General features: G+C 38.9%; 1 protein-coding gene and 1 long non-coding RNA gene across 10 annotated transcripts in view; one reads left to right on the top strand and one right to left on the bottom strand.

Moving 5' to 3' along the window:
- Window positions 1-9,849, top strand: part of LOC124266840 (guanine nucleotide-binding protein subunit alpha-12-like) — a 43,996-nt gene extending 34,147 nt beyond the window's left edge. The window contains exons 2-5 of one of the 8 annotated variants that reach the window (XM_046701645.1): window positions 5,023-5,073; window positions 5,722-7,492; window positions 7,560-7,778; window positions 8,222-9,849. In XM_046701645.1, the coding sequence (XP_046557601.1) occupies window positions 5,023-5,073; window positions 5,722-6,291 (621 nt within the window). In that variant the 3' untranslated portion in view covers window positions 6,292-7,492; window positions 7,560-7,778; window positions 8,222-9,849. Of the gene's footprint in view, window positions 1-5,022; window positions 5,074-5,721; window positions 7,863-7,983; window positions 8,007-8,221 lie in introns of those variants that run through there. The other 7 variants (XM_046701643.1, XM_046701646.1, XM_046701647.1 and 4 more) reach the window with 7 other exon arrangements.
- On the bottom strand, window positions 7,504-7,884 carry LOC124266841. 2 transcript variants are annotated; one of them, XR_006895871.1, is made up of 3 exons: window positions 7,810-7,884; window positions 7,676-7,736; window positions 7,504-7,541 (listed from the first exon to the last, which is right to left on the bottom strand). It is a non-coding gene; the product is annotated as an uncharacterized LOC124266841 (long non-coding RNA). The 2 variants fall into 2 exon arrangements; XR_006895870.1 differs by lacking the exon at window positions 7,504-7,541 and adding an exon at window positions 7,560-7,602.
- Window positions 9,850-16,755: the final 6,906 nt, after the last annotated feature.

The following is a 16,755-nucleotide window of genomic DNA, read 5'->3' as shown; positions in this document are numbered from 1 at the left end:
ACAGGAGGTCGGGTTGTTTGAAGTAGTAAACAGTGATACAGTAACATGTAGTACACTTCTCTCAGCTTAACTGTACATGCTACAGGAGATTGGGTTGTTTGAAGTAGTAAACAGTGATACAGTAACATGTAGTACACTATCTCAGCTTAACTGTGCATGCTACAGGAGATTGGGTTGTTTGAAGTAGTAAACAGTGATACAGTAACATGTAGTACACTTCTCACAGCTTAACTGTACATGCTACAAGAGGTCGGGTTGTTTGAAGTAGTAAACTGTGATACAGTATCATGTAGTACACTTCTCGCAGCTTAACTGTACATGCTACAGGAGATCGGGTTGTTTGAAGTAGTAAACAGTGATACAGTAACATGTAGTACACTTCTCGCAGCTTAACTGTACATGCTACAGGAGGTCGGGTTGTTTGAAGTAGTAAACAGTGATACAGTAACATGTAGTACACTTCTCGCAGCTTAACTGTACATGCTACAGGAGGTCGGGTTGTTTGAAGTAGTAAACTGTGATACAGTATCATGTAGTACACTTCTCGCAGCTTAACTGTACATACTACAGGAGGTCGGGTTGTTTGAAGTAGTAAACAGTGATACAGTAACATGTAGTACACTTCTCGCAGCTTAACTGTACATACTACAGGAGGTCGGGTTGTTTGAAGTAGTAAACAGTGATACAGTAACATGTAGTCTCACAGCTTAACTGTACATGTGATACAGGATAAGGGCTTGTTTGGAATGGGAACTAGTAATACCAGGGTTTTACCTTGACTCACAAACATGGGGATCCTGGGGACCCCCAATTATTAGTTTTAAGGGTCCTTGATTACAATATGAGGGTCCTGTGAAGTAACAGTGTAGAGATATGTGCCATTTGATAATTTCTTTAAAGCTTGGAATGAGTCCTGGATCATGTGGACTGATGGATGAAATGAAACACGTAACTGCTCTTAAAGAAACAACCAAACACTTAGCAGCAAAGCCATAGATGTGTTGTCGGTACAATGAATAATATTTTGCGTCTCTCTGGACGCAGAGAATTGATTTTCTGCATCCATTCTCTACATTTATATACCATAGCATTTGTATACCATTTTGAATACCATAGCATGTACATGAAACACACAGTTTGTAAAACCTACGTTATTAAGCACAAACAGTGATACTTCAGTTGAAAACTTTTAATAAAATTTGAAACAAAAGTATTAATGCAATACATCCAGCCATAATCTCGCGCTACAGATCAACACAAAGTATTGTTATATGAACCTGTATAGCTATAAACCTTATAATGAAATGTATGAACCTCAAGTGACAGAAGTAACAGACAAAGCAGGAGTGATTATTTTTTAGTTTCGTATTTTTAGTTTCGTATCACTGGGCTGTGCTTATAACTACTGTTAACCTGCTGTGTCTTTGCAAGACCTGATGGTTGGGGAGTCATCATCTAATGTTATGGAACCTGGTGTGTATTTGCAAGACCTGATGGTTGGGGAGTCATCATCTAATGTTATGGAACCTGCTGTGTATTTGCAAGACCTGATGGTTGGGGAGTCATCATCTAATGTTATGGAACCTGGTGTGTATTAGCAAGACCTGATGGTTGGGGAGTCATCATCTAATGTTATGGAACCTGCTGTGTCTTTGCAAGACCTGATGGTTGGGGAGTCATCATCTAATGTTATGGAACCTGCTGTGTATTTGCAAGACCTGATGGTTGGGGAGTCATCATCTAATGTTATGGAACCTGCTGTGTATTTGCAAGACCTGATGGTTGGGGAGTCATCATCTAATGTTATGGAACCTGCTGTGTATTAGCAAGACCTGATTGTTGGGGAGTCATCATCTAATGTTATGGAACCTGCTGTGTCTTTGCAAGACCTGATGGTTGGGGAGTCATCATCTAATGTTATGGAACCTGCTGTGTTTTTGCAAGACCTGATGGTTGGGGAGTCATCATCTAATGTTATGGAACCTGCTGTGTCTTTGCAAGACCTGATTGTTGGGGAGTCATCATCTAATGTTATGGGAATAATGTTAGCAGCTATGGTATTTGGAATTATGGTAAATGAGCACAGAGCTAATCAGATGTTGCAGTTTGTATTGGCTTTCATATTCCCCTTTTTGGTAGACACCCCTATATCTCATTATTGGACCCATGAATTTCCGGGTCAGAATTGATCTTCAGTAACACATGCTTGTCGTAAGAGGCGACTAACGGGATTGGTTGGTCAGGCTCGCTGACTTGGTTGACACATGTCATCGGTTCCCAATTGCACAGATTGATGCTCATGCTGTTGATCACTGGATTGTCTGATCCAGACTCGATTATTTACAGACTGCCTCCATATAGCTGGAATATTGCTGAGTGCGGCGTAAAACTAAACTCACTCACTCACCCACTCATTATTGTACAACTGCCTCTCTGGATATGAGATACATGTAACAGGCTGAGGAATTAAATGTTATTTTCACTAACAACAACAGTTACTGAGCTGCTATCTACCTAATGGTAAAGAAATTGTCCACAAGGAAGTTTACAATGTCTTGGTCTCACAGACTTATTTTTACTTCAAACCCTGCTTAAACAGTTACGTATGCTACAACATATAGTAGGTAACTGAATGGTTGCTTGATGTGGTTTGAAACTTGTTTCATATGTCACTGTTGGAGGATGAAACACACTGAAGGAAGTTACAAATAGATTCGTTTGTCAGATACTTCACACCAGTCTCATGTTCATCTGCGAAGATCTGTGAAGATCTGTGAAAAGCTGTTGATTGGCACTGAGTGCAGCACAGTAACATCACCGGAAATAAGTCTGGAAAGTTATGCATCAAAGTGATATACATGTATTTTTATTATGTTGAGTCATGACAGCAGGATATGCTATGCAATAATTAACCAAAGGAGATTGACAAAGAGGTCATGGAAACGATGCTGGGCCCCGTTTCACAAAGTTCTCGTAAGCCTAAGATCTCGTAATTTTTGTCGTAGCACTAGCAGTCATATCTCCTATACTGTAACATAGGAGGTGCGAATGCTACGAGATAAATTACGAGACCTTAGGCTTACGAGAGCTTTGTGAAACGGGGCCCTGGTTGTGCAGGACATTGCTGGTCAGGGAGTTGGTGTGTGAATTTTGTCTGTATTTGCTGACCAGGAAGATATTTCCCTTATATCTGGTGCTGGGAAAGTACAAAAGTTGTTTAAAGTATTTTATGATGTGTGATGAATTTGAAATCTGCTTCCTGCATCAGTGGGGCCATGACGACTGGAAAATGATATTCTTCTGTCAAGACCATGTTGATATAGGAGACACATGGCAAACAACCTCCATTTGCTGTGTGTACATTGGCTGCAGAGTGTCGACAGCTTCTGTCAGTATTACTGCAATGGTTAGAGGGCTGTCAACTCACCACCATTGTGTGGCTGTACTCTGTAAGGCCAGATCAATTTACATACTTGTACAGATCTGTGGCTAGTGTATTTGCAATCAGTCTTTACCTGCAACTGAAGGATTGTTTCAAAACATAAAGTTAATACTAGCCCATTTTCTTGTGTCCCGTGGCTGGAAGGGGCGATTTGTTGTTTGTTCAGTTTTTGGTTTCTTGTATAAGGCATGTATAAGTGAATTTGTACCATGTGACCTTTTGTCTGTGTGTTGTCAGGAAAGAGGTGCGCAAGAATGGTCAGCAAGTATATGTTCTCCTGAAAAGATGATATCCTACATGTAAATGTTTTAAGTTTTTGAAAAAATGAGATTATTTTCATTAAATTTGCAAAACTTCATGCTAAATGGAAATGGTTGGCCTAAACAGGTTGGAAATGGCTAAATGCCAGATCAACACGCTCAAACCAACTAAATTACTTCCTTGCAGTAGACAGATTACAGGATGTATATTTAAAACTGCCTGTATGTAACCATGGTAACCTCAGTGAATGTATTTCCTGTTGATATGAGAAAAGACAAATTTTTACATTTTCAAAACTCTTTAACCTTTATCATCAAACATCATCATAGACTCCAGTATATAGGTCATAAGCTGATGGTGTTCCTCTCCGGTCAATAACTGCTGTATGTCCAGCGTTATTTACCCAGGCGGTGTGAAATAACACATGTGTAGAGATCCCCTGTGACTTACATAACCATGCAACCTTCTTTAGCCATAGATCAAAGTACACTCACTTCCTGCACTCACACTTCCTGTACCACTGCAGCTTAATGCTGTATGAGCTTTTTGTGTAACTACGTCAAATATGCCAATTCAGTTCTTCACATACGCAAAATCAGTTTCTTGTGTTGATGTTTGGAAAATATGTTACGGGTTTGAATCTATGTCCTTAAAAATGCTTATGTTACTGTCAGTGCTATGATGGAGCGATTCATTGCAGTTTGATGAGGAATAGGTGCTGGGTGGTCGGTTTTATGTTTAAAAGCAGCCATATATCACCCCCAGAATGTCAGCATTGGCAAATGTGTTATTCAGCCATGCACACAGTTGTGAAATTTGGGTGCTAATTTTGATACCTCTTGCAGTCTAGAAATGCACATAAATAGAATCTGTCAACATACATGTTTTCAGATTTTAAATATTTTTTCAATATAAAAGAACATGGACAGATCTACAGTGGCAAGCAACTCTAATAGTGTCATTTGTTATGTCTTATAAAGTTTACTGAAACACTCTGTTTGTGGCCTCCCAGAACTGACCTGCCCTGATATAGCTGGCATAGTGTTCAAAGCAGCTTTAAACCCAACACAATCACTCCTTCTATTGGGTAATTTTGTCCCCCGCCCCCCAATAAATACAGGTCGTTATGCTGAAAAGGCAACAATTGGTAAAGTACAGTGTTATGCTATTGGATTTTTAGTATTTGTCATTGGTAATTGAATGCCACGTAAATGAAAATTAAGTGGATAATGGTTTTATTGAAGAGTATACACGGCTTAGGAGTTGTTATGTGTGCTGGGAGTATAATTATTTTAAACTTTCTTTTTTTTTTTTTTCAGGGTGATTCTTTGATGTATTTCTTGAATAATTTGGACAGGATCAGTCAGAAGGTAAGTTCTTTCAAACTACTTTCAATTCAACTGTATGTCCAGGTGGTCCAGTCATCCTTGGCAGAGTTGCTTCCCTTATGTGTTCCAGGAACCTGTGTTTCTGACGAATCCTCAACCTCTATTACATCATTGCAATTGATCCTGTATTTTGTCTGCAATCACACAGAACTAATCTTTAGTATTTTCAGTGGACGATAGTATTTTGATAATTAAGCTGACATGCTGTGGTTTAACTAGTATCTGTATATTATTGTAGATAAGCTGATCTCATTGATAAGCTGAGGTCCTAACTTGACCCATAATATCAGCATCAGATTGGTATGTCCTGTATATAAGCAGAAGCACCAACCTTCGTTCATCTTCTCGTCATGATCAGTCATCGGAAATAGAGTATCAACAAATTGATACTGGATTACTGAAGATAATCCTGTTGTTACACTATTTAGTAATAAAACATGTTCTTTGCACATCTGGACCTATGTTTATGATCTAGTTTTTGTCCTCGAAATTCGGCTTATCTACTGTATATGAAGTGATGTTAAACAAAGCATACTCACTGCTCACAGTTCAGTCTTGAGCATGAAAAAGCACCATACAATCAAACAATCAAAACCTATATGTGTTATTATATTATGTTTGTGTTTTCAGAACTTCATTCCAATCAAGCTGGATATCCTGCATGCCCGGAAGGCCACCAAAGGTATCAACGAACACCAGATTCTGATTAAAGGCATCCCCTTTATGTTCATTGATGTTGGAGGTCAGAGGTCACAACGCCAGAAATGGTTTCAGTGTTTTGAGGGTATCACCTCCATCTTGTTTCTTGCATCGTCGAGCGAGTTTGACCAAGTCCTTATGGAGGATCGCAAGACCAATCGCCTCATCGAGTCCTGTAACATATTCGAGACAATCATCAACAACAAGTCCTTCTGCAATGTGTCTATTATTCTCTTTCTCAACAAAATGGACCTCCTCACTGAGAAGGTTAAACATGTAAGCATTAAGGAATATGTTTCCGAGTTTCAAGGTGACCCTCACTCCATAGCAGATGTCAAGGCCTTCCTGCTCAACATGTTCGACTCCCGTAGGCGAGAACGCAGCAAGCCTCTCTTTCACCACTTCACAACGGCAATTGATACAGAAAACATCAAGCATGTGTTTCAAGATGTGAAGGACACGATTCTGCATGATAACCTCCGATCTCTGATGCTGCAGTGACCTTGGCACTGTCAAGGACGATGCTCATTTCGGGTGGATATTAAACATAGATGGCCATCTGAAGTGTGTGCTCACCTAAAGCCAAAATTCAAAGTGACTTGTGACAAGTTGATGTATTGGTTATTCTGGATGGACTATTTACAATGGAAGGTGTTTGTATTTGAAATGGAGCTGTAACTATCACATTTGATAACATGCTGTATTTGTAGAAGTCAGAAGGGTACGCTACTATACAGGAGACATTGTGTCATGATGGACAGATGGATTGACGTGACAGTTCTGATTGGTCAAGATTGTATTTGTGATCGGGAGCACATATGATTATGATTCGCTTTACCGTTATTGTGTTTTATTAATCAAATTTTAACTTATTGGATTGTCCCTGGCCTTAGTTTAGATATGGAATCCAGCATTTTTGATGTTTTGCTATTTTTTAAATGTTGAAATTTTACAAAGTCTGTAATAATTATAGTTTTGATGCATCTCAGCATTTTGTTTTAGATACCAGTTAGAGCTTACACTGATTATTTGAAAGTAATTTCTAAATAATTATGATGTTAGTCATATGTATTCTAGAAGACCAGTACTGATATTAATTGGCCAGAAAACAGACTTTGTAATATATACCACCATTTGTATATATCCAGTCGGAGATTGTGGCATGCCAACAGGAAGTCAATAGTACCTTCATAGAGAGGTAGCTAGCTCAAGATGTACCATCATGTAACCATGGTTACCTACTCTTACCTGTATGACATCGCTGTGTAACCATGATTAGATACACATATCTCTCGTGTTACCATGTAACCATGGTTTCAAATACTTATCTGTACAATACATGACCTGCCTGAAACCTAGTGCGCATTCAGAGAAAGTGAAATTTGTCTTTGACATTTTTTCGTACTTTTGCATATGATTTGCTCATTTTCATTACTCTTTGTTGAATGTTGATTTATTCTGTTGATGTGATTACTTGTATATTGGCCCTTTATATCTCTTTGGCTTCCAGTGTGCAGGATCTTCTTTCTACTGTGCCTTAAGTCACTCTCTGATAAAGCAGCTGGAACTGTGAATCACTATGTCACAAGATGTATTGTGTTGACAGAGCCACATTTGATTTAACTAGGCTATAATGTAGAGACAACCCTGTGTGTGTGTGGTGGACCACTGACTCTAGTAGCACTTGTGTGCCCAGATGAAGGTATATACCGGTACAGGTGATCTGTGACAGGTGTGTGGTGGAGTAGCACCTGTGTACCCAGCTGAAGGTATATACAGGTGATCTGATACAGGTGTGTGGTGGAGTAGCACCTGTGTGCCCAGCTGAAGGTATATACAGGTGATCTGATACAGGTGTGTGGTGGTGCACTGAAGCAAGTAGCACCTGTGTGCTCAGCTGAAGGTATATACAGGTGATCTGTGACAAGTGTGTGGTGGAGTAGCACCTGTGTACCCAGCTGAAGGTATATACAGGTGATCTGTGACAGGTGTGTGGTGGACCACTGACTTAAGTAGCACCTGTGTGCCCAGCTGAAGGTATACACAGGTGATCTGTGACAGGTGTGTGGTGGTGCACTGACTTAGGTAGCACCTGTGTACCTAGCTGAAGGTATACACAGGTGATCTATGACAAGTGTGTGGTGGACCACTGACTTAAGTAGCACCTGTGTACCCAGCTGAAGGTATACACAGGTGATCTGTGACAGGTGTGTGGTGGTGCACTGAAGCAAGTAGCACCTGTGTACCTAGCTGAAGGTATATACAGGTGATCTGAAGGTATACAGGTGTGTGGTGGTGCACTGAAGCAAGCAGCACCTGTGTACCTAGCTGAAGGTATATACAGGTGATCTGTGACAGGTGTGTGGTGGTGCACTGAAGCAAGAAGCACCTGTGTACCTAGCTGAAGGTATATACAGGTGATCTGATACAGGTGTGTGGTGGTGCACTGAAGCAAGTAGCACCTGTGTGCCCAGCTGAAGGTATATACAGGTGATCTATGACAAGTGTGTGGTGGACCACTGACTTAAGTAGCACCTGTGTACCTAGCTGAAGGTATACACAGGTGATCTGAGTGGTGTGTGGTGGTTCACTGAAGCAAGAAGCACCTGTGTACCTAGCTGAAGGTATGTACAGGTGATCTGTGACAGGTGTGTGGTTGAGTAGCACCTGCGTACCTAGCTGAAGTGATCTGTGCCAGGTGTGGTTGACAGTGTAAAAGCCCCAATAGACCATGTTAGGACCTTCTCTCTTTCTATCCTGCCAAAGACAATGCAAGACTTGTAGATAGACTTACATTGTGGATCTAAAATCATAAATTGTAGCATGATTGTGACAGCAGTTGTTAATTATACATAATTAATTCAAACAATATGTACACGTAGATGTACAGATAACACAGTACAAATATATTTTGTTAGTTATGACTATTATCATTTTAATCTTTAACTCTCCATGTATGTCTGTCAGCATGGTTATCCCAGTAGAATGTGTGGTGTGCAGTTCATGGCATGAGTGGCAGTTTATAGCATGATATAATCCCCACCTCAACTGTGGGACATGATGGGAAGTTATGATGGTTATCACCTACTACCACATGTCATGTCACTTCAGTTACAGCACTGGGCAGATCCGTGGTATCACCACTCACTCCACCTGCGATATGGCAGTTGTGTAAGATCACTTGTTATGCATGGAACAAAGGCAGAGGTATTGCTACACACACTTACAGCATGCTTGCTGCATCACACCACCAACTAGATGTGAATGTGACCCAAGACGGATATATGGCTTACATGTTACCAAGTTTATTGTGATGGCAGACAGTACACATCCTACTAGATGGTTGCAACTGGCACAAGCTGCTGTCACTCAACAAGCACCTGCTTGAACTCCACAACACACTGGACTTGTTTACTGGAATCTCTTCAGAAACTGTATCATTGCATTATATTGCTGTGTGTAATATATCGTATATCACCTGTGTGAGAAGGTCAGGGGTGCAGTACTCGTATTGCCAACTGATGGTACTTCTCAGCTGCTTACTGGCTAGTTTTGACTGACTGAAGCAGAAAAATACCCAGAACATTAACATGTGTAAGGAAACTAATATTTTCCAGCTGTTCTTTGATGGATTAGTGGATTAGAAAAATCAGATTGTACATCTACAGAACTGGAACAAGAGGTTATTGATAATTTTGTGTGTTGTGAAATGATGATATACATCTCACATTGAAGACAGCCTTACCTCATATAAGCCATTATCATGATTATGTGTATGAAACATCTGTAGAACCAAACATCAGACAATAGGTGGAGTCCGTGAGAAAATTGTTTGATTACTCTGATGTATACACTGTTCAGCTGCATTTCATTTTAAAGGGTACAGTTGCATTTAGTTTTAAAGGGTAGAGTTGTCAGTCAGTATGTCAAGACAGTTCTAGACAATACCCACTGTCAGGACAGATTCCACATGGCATAAGAAGTCAGATAGTGGTGAAAATTATATAAATACTTTAAAACTCATCTATGACACTAGAAATGTGCAAAATTGGTATGCAAGAAAACATTGTCTTGAAAAATTATTTTTTTCAATTTAATATCAAGTGATCACATTTCAGTTTCTTTTTCTTGAAAGGCATTAAAAATAATTTCTGGTTTAGGCTGATCTTATATTGTCAAACTCATTTAAAGGTGGTGTTCTGAAAATTGTGGTATTGTTTTAAGGAAGTGAAGACTGTTGCTTTAATCTCACTGTTAAAGTATTATCTATCAACTACTTTGACAGCTTACATTGGATTGAATCTCCAAGATCAGACTTGTGTTCAGAGTCCCTTTCTTAACTCATCAATAAAATTGAGCATTTACACACTGCAAGAAAATGTGTGATGAACATTGACATAATGTGTCATGGCTTGACCCATGGTCACATGGCTTCAGCACTTGGGACAACACTTGGCATTACCTAAAGTAACCACTTGTTGCAACAATGTTGCACACAATACTAAACAAGAACATCCCACTTAGTAGCATTATTTGTCAAGAGGTAGCACATGATGCTGAATGCTTGCATAGTTATACATTGTGTCACATGGTAGTATCATGGTGCTGCTTTGTTGCACATGCCATATGGTAGTGCATAACAACATGGTAGTAGACAATGACACATTGTTACACATTATCACATAATACAACATGGTAGTACACAATGCCACATTGTTACACATTATCACATAATACAACAGGACACAACATGGTAGTAGTACACAATGACCCATTGTTACACATTATCACATAATACAACAGGACACAACATGGTAGTACACAATGCCACATTGTTACACATTATCACATAATACACCAGGACACAACATGGTAGTACACAATGACACATTGTTACACATTATCACATAATACAACAGGACACAACATGGTAGTACACAATGCCACATTGTTACACATTATCACATAATACAACAGGACACAACATGGTAGTACACAATGACACATTGTTACACATTATCACATAATACAACAGGACACAACATGGTAGTACACAATGACACATTGTTACACATTATCACATAATACAACAGGACACAACATGGTAGTAGTACACAATGCCACATTGTTACACATTATCATCACATAATACAACAGGACACAACATGGTAGTACACAATACCACATTGTTATCATTATCACATAATACAACAGGACACAACATGGTAGTACACAATGACACATTGTTACACATTATCACATAATACAACAGGACACAACATGGTAGTACACAATGACACATTGTAGTACACAATGGACACATTGTTACACATTATCACACAGGACACAGGACACAACATGGTAGTACACAATGACACATTGTTACACATTATCACATAATACAACAGGACACAACATGGTAGTACACAATGACACATTGTTACACATTATCACATAATACAACAGGACACAACATGGTAGTACACAATGACACATTGTTACACATTATCACATAATACAACAGGACACAACATGGTAGTACACAATGACACATTGTTACACATTATCACATAATACAACAGGACACAACATGGTAGTACACAATGACACATTGTTACACATTATCACATAATACAACAGGACACAACATGGTAGTACACAATGACACATTGTTACACATCACATAATACAACAGGACACAACATGGTAGTACACAATGACACATTGTTACACATTATCACATAATACAACAGGACACAACATGGACAATGACACATTGTTACACAATAATACAACAGGACACAACATGGTAGTACACAATGACACATCATTACACATTACACATATCACATAATACAACAGGACACACATGGAAGTACACAATGCCACATTGTTACACATTATCACATAATACAACAGGACACAACATGGTAGTACACAATGACACATTGTTACACATTATCACATAATACAACAGGACACAACATGGTAGTACACACATGCCACATTGTTACACATTATCACATAATACAACAGGACACAACATGGAAGTACACAATGACACAACATGATACATGACATACACAACAGGACAACATGGTAGTACAACATGATACTGTTTGGCTTTACATGGTGGCAAATGGTTGTTCATCCTACAACATGGTTGAACAAAGTGGCAGGGTATTACACAATGTTATTGAAGTACTTGATACCAAGAAGTAGTACACAAGGTTACACAGGTAGTAGACTAATGCTTACACAGTCACAATATATATTAATAGTAACAACATGTGCTTTAAATTGCATTAGCCCATACAGGTGCCAGAGAAATCTAGACTTGCTTTAGTATTTACTGGGCTTTACCTGCAGATGGTGGTTGAAGGGAAAATAATGTGGTTCAGGGACTGTACACAGACTCAGGTTAAAGCTGGTGCTTTATGGCATTACTTGGTGCCACGTGGTTGTACATCCTGCAATATGGTTGAACAAAGTGGCAGGGTATTACACAGAGTTATTGTAGGACTTAATGTCATTCAGTTGTACTAGGTTAAAGGTGGTGCTTGATGATTGTTGTGTATGACACAAGGCAGTAGGGATTTACGTATATCAGTAGAACTATCAGTAGAACTATCAGTATTACATCACTATCACAGCTAGGCTTCCATTGCAGATCACACGTTTCTATCACAAGCAAACAATGTATACAATTTATTCACAACAAACAGAGTCTATTGTGAAAAGCCTTACACATGAAAACAAACAGTTTGATTTGCCTTTGGAATGGTAACAAGAAACAGTCATGTATTGATTTTGTACTATGTGATAGATCAGTTACATAAACATTATAGAAATAAGACTTTTAAATCAGTGACAAATATTTGCCATGCTCACACATTCAAATGCATACACACCCATGTTATGTGTACATTTGCACATGCTCGGCACTTTCTACATACCTCAGTGAAATATACACACCATCCCAATACTCTTTAATTAGAAGTAGTGATTTCTGTAACCATGGTAACTAAGTCTTCTTTCTTGTACAGTGTTACATGATATGTTTGCAAACACATCACTTTGCCGTCAGTGAAATGAATGAGTTTAGAGTATGTTGGGCGGATGACTGAAGTGATAGTGAGGGCCCCTTCTAGTTATTTTATACTTCCATGGATCTTAAGTATGGATCTAGCTCACTGCAAATTGTTTATTTGTTTGCCATTTCTTCACATATTGTTAAATATTTGGGAGTTAGAGCTGCAGGAATTGAAATCATGTTCATTTGGGCGTTCCACATCTTTTGACATAGACGATAAATTAAAAATAATAACTTAATATTTTATTATATTTTTAATGATTTATTTAAATATTTATGAAAGGTCGTCTTATTTTTGTCAGAGTCACAAACTGAAAACCAGAATAGTGTCACATAACTACCACTGTCTTGTCAGTTTACAGTCCTTGTGATATTTGTTGTAGGGTAGGGGTGGGGTAGGGTTTGGGGTGGGGCAGGAAGGGGAGAGATTTTGTGTGCTAGAGACTATTTTGTGAGCGAGTGACCTGAATGTGCCTGTGTGGTTGTGACATCATCAGTTCCTGTGTTCTTCATTATCACTTCATGTGTATTTAGTCATTCATGTTCAAATAGCGTCCTGTTACACAAGGTTCGTGATGACCTTTGTCTGTACAGTTTTGCATCTTTGCACATGCTTCATTGGTCTGGTTACACTATTGCTGTTAATGCATGCTCAGTACTGGCTCATTGTGTAGATTATGTTTTATACCACAGCTACAGCTTTATAACATAGTTACTTACATTGTATACTCTAATTACTGTCTGTATATCTAACTACCAAATAGTGTCTTGTCACTCATGGGATGGGTGCTGCTGATTGGCTGAATGTTTTGCCATGTCATATATGGACAGTTATAGCAGGTCAATAGAGGTCACTCACAGCATGAGTGCTTCTGATTGGCAGAAATGTGTCAGTGTGCTTCCTCATTGGTACTTGTGTTCTGTCACATGCTTGGTGCTGCTGGCTGATTGGCTGATTGTTTACAATGTATTTATCCCATAGGTCAGTAGTGAACTGTCAACAAGGCTGAGGTTGCCCACTGGCTGATTGTGTATCTATTGTTTTGTGAGTCAGTAATTATACAGTCGTGTCACAACAGATTACTGCTGATAATATACAGATTGTATTTTGTAGCTATTCAAGACATGCAGTGAATGTACAATCTTTTGTTGATCTGAACACAAACCATTCAAGCTTCTTGTACCGCTTGGATTCAGTCCGCTGCTAACGACAGCCATGCTTGGTTCACCTCCGATTTTAGATAAACTGTCACATTTGTACAAGCTTATGTACGAAAACAGATCAGTAACAGTATATTGATAGATTTTGTTAAAAAATTAAAAACATTCAAACAATCTGAAAAAGCTTGTTGAGGAATTTTAATAAAAATTCTGTAAGTGAATGGGTGTTTTGTCTTGATGTTGGTTAGACCATGACACCATATTAATGGTGTGCTACTAATGTATGTGCTGAATACAGATGACAGTGTATATGTTACAGTCAGATTGTGTGAAATCAGTCATTTTGTGAAAAGACTAAAAATTTCAGACATTTCATGAAATGTCTGAGAGGATCAGCCATTTCGCTATTGGCTATATAAATAGGTTTGGACGTTTCCATCAAATTTGATGTAAATATGCTTGATAACGATTGCCAATGAACGTGATGCAGGAAACAAATTGCTAGAATGCATTTTGTGGCCCCGACTCTCAGATACATGAAACACACGTCTTAGTCGAATACATGGGAAAGATCGTGTGAAAAATCAGTATAAATGGCCTGTCCAACCTTGCAATATCACTGCACATAAAGTCACACAGAGAGAATGCCAAGGTTAACACAGGAAGAAAGAGAACGAGCAGTGGGGATAGTTGAATGGCTGACCCTCTTAGTTATTTCACGAAATGACTGAAATTGTTAGTCATTTCACAATCACCATCTGGCTGTAACATATATGCTGAACAGAACACTGATGACAGATCTCGCTGGTGTACTCACAACATAGATTGCAGATCCTACTCTTGTTTTGTTTGTTGTGTAATGCAGCAGTTAGGGATTTTACAGCTGTAAATAATCAAATCTGGACCAGAAAGTCCAGTGTTTGACAGCATAAGCATCAGTCTACACAATTGGGCTACAATGACTTGTCAAGCAAGTCAGCAAGCCTGACCACCCAATCCTGTTAGTCACCTCTTATGACAAGCATGGGTTGCTGAAGACCAGTTCTAGCTCGGACCTACATGACCAAAGCTTACTCATGTAGAACATATCAGTGTACATGCACAACACAGACCTTGAAACTGTACAAGTCAGTTTACATGCAGAACAGATACCCGATGATACAGCTGAACAAGTCAGTTTACATGCAGAACAGATATCCGATGTTACAGCTGTATAAGTCAGTTTACATGCAGAACAGATGTCCGATGTTACAGCTGACCAAGTCAGTTTATCGATGTAACAGCTGAACAAGTCTGTTTACATGCAGAACAGATACCCGATGTTACAACTGTATAAGTCGGTTTATATGCAGAACAGATATCCGATGTTACAGCTTAACAAGTAAGTTTACTGATGTTACAGCTGTATAAGTCAGTTTACATGCAGAGCAGATATCTGATGTTACAGCTGTATAAGTCAGTTTACATGCAGAGCAGATATCTGATGTTACAGCTGTATAAGTCAGTTTACATGCAGAGCAGATACCCGATGTTACAACTGTATAAGTCAGTTTACATGCAGAACAGATATCCGATGTTACAGCTAAACAAGTAAGTTTACTGATGTTACAGCTGTATAAGTCAGTTTACATGCAGAACAGATATCTGATGTTACAGCTGTATAAGTCAGTTTACATGCAGAACAGATATCTGATGTTACAGCTGTATAAGTCAGTTTACATGCAGAGCAGATATCTGATGTTACAGCTGTATAAGTCAGTTTACATGCAGAACAGATATCCGATGTTACAGCTGTATAAGTCAGTTTACATGCAGAGCAGATATCCGATGTTACAGCTGTATAAGTCAGTTTACATGCAGAACAGATACCTGATGTTACAACTGTATAAGTCAGTTTACATGCAGAACAGATATCTGATGTTACAGCTGTATAAGTCGGTTTACATGCAGAACAGATAAGGGCTACAGCTGATGTTACAGCTGTATAAGTCGGTTTACATGCAGAACAGATATCTGATGTTACAGCTGTATAAGTCAGTTTACATGCAGAACAGATATCTGATGTTACAGCTGTATAAGTCAGTTTACATGCAGAACAGATATCAGATGTTACAGCTGTATAAGTCAGTTTACATGCAGAACAGATACCCGAGGTTACAACTGTATGACAATTTACATGCAGAGCAGATACCCGATGTTACAACTGTATAAGTCGGTTTACATGCAGAACAGATATCCGATGTTACAGCTAAACAAGTAAGTTTACTGATGTTACAGCTGTATAAGTCAGTTTACATGCAGAACAGATACCCGATGATACAGCTGAACAAGTCAGTTTAAATGCAGAACAGATACCCGAAGTTATACCTGTATAAGTCAGTTTACATGCAGAACAGATATTCGATGTTACAGCCATACCTTGGTAATTTTATGCACGGAATTCAGTTATCTATGCAATTAACCGTGGTGAAGAGTGTCAGAAAGAGCACACTCGGTCTAATCGAGGAAATATGACAATCACTTAATAACAATAAAGGGAGATAAACCCCGTGAACGTAATGAGTAGATAATAAGAATGCGCAAGAAAAACGTGGCGTTAATATTTTAGGGTTACACGAGTTAGCTCCCTTATATCAACTGCTCGCACCACATCGCGCTCTGAAACATTTTGCCATGACAACACTGTTCTTATTATATATCTGGAAAGTGGG

This window comes from Haliotis rubra, unplaced genomic scaffold (genome assembly GCF_003918875.1).
Source record: "Haliotis rubra isolate DU_JTF1 unplaced genomic scaffold, ASM391887v1 Scf1281, whole genome shotgun sequence".
In the NCBI taxonomy this organism is placed as follows: domain Eukaryota; kingdom Metazoa; phylum Mollusca; class Gastropoda; order Lepetellida; family Haliotidae; genus Haliotis; species Haliotis rubra.
This window is presented reverse-complemented; position numbering and strand designations above follow the sequence as displayed.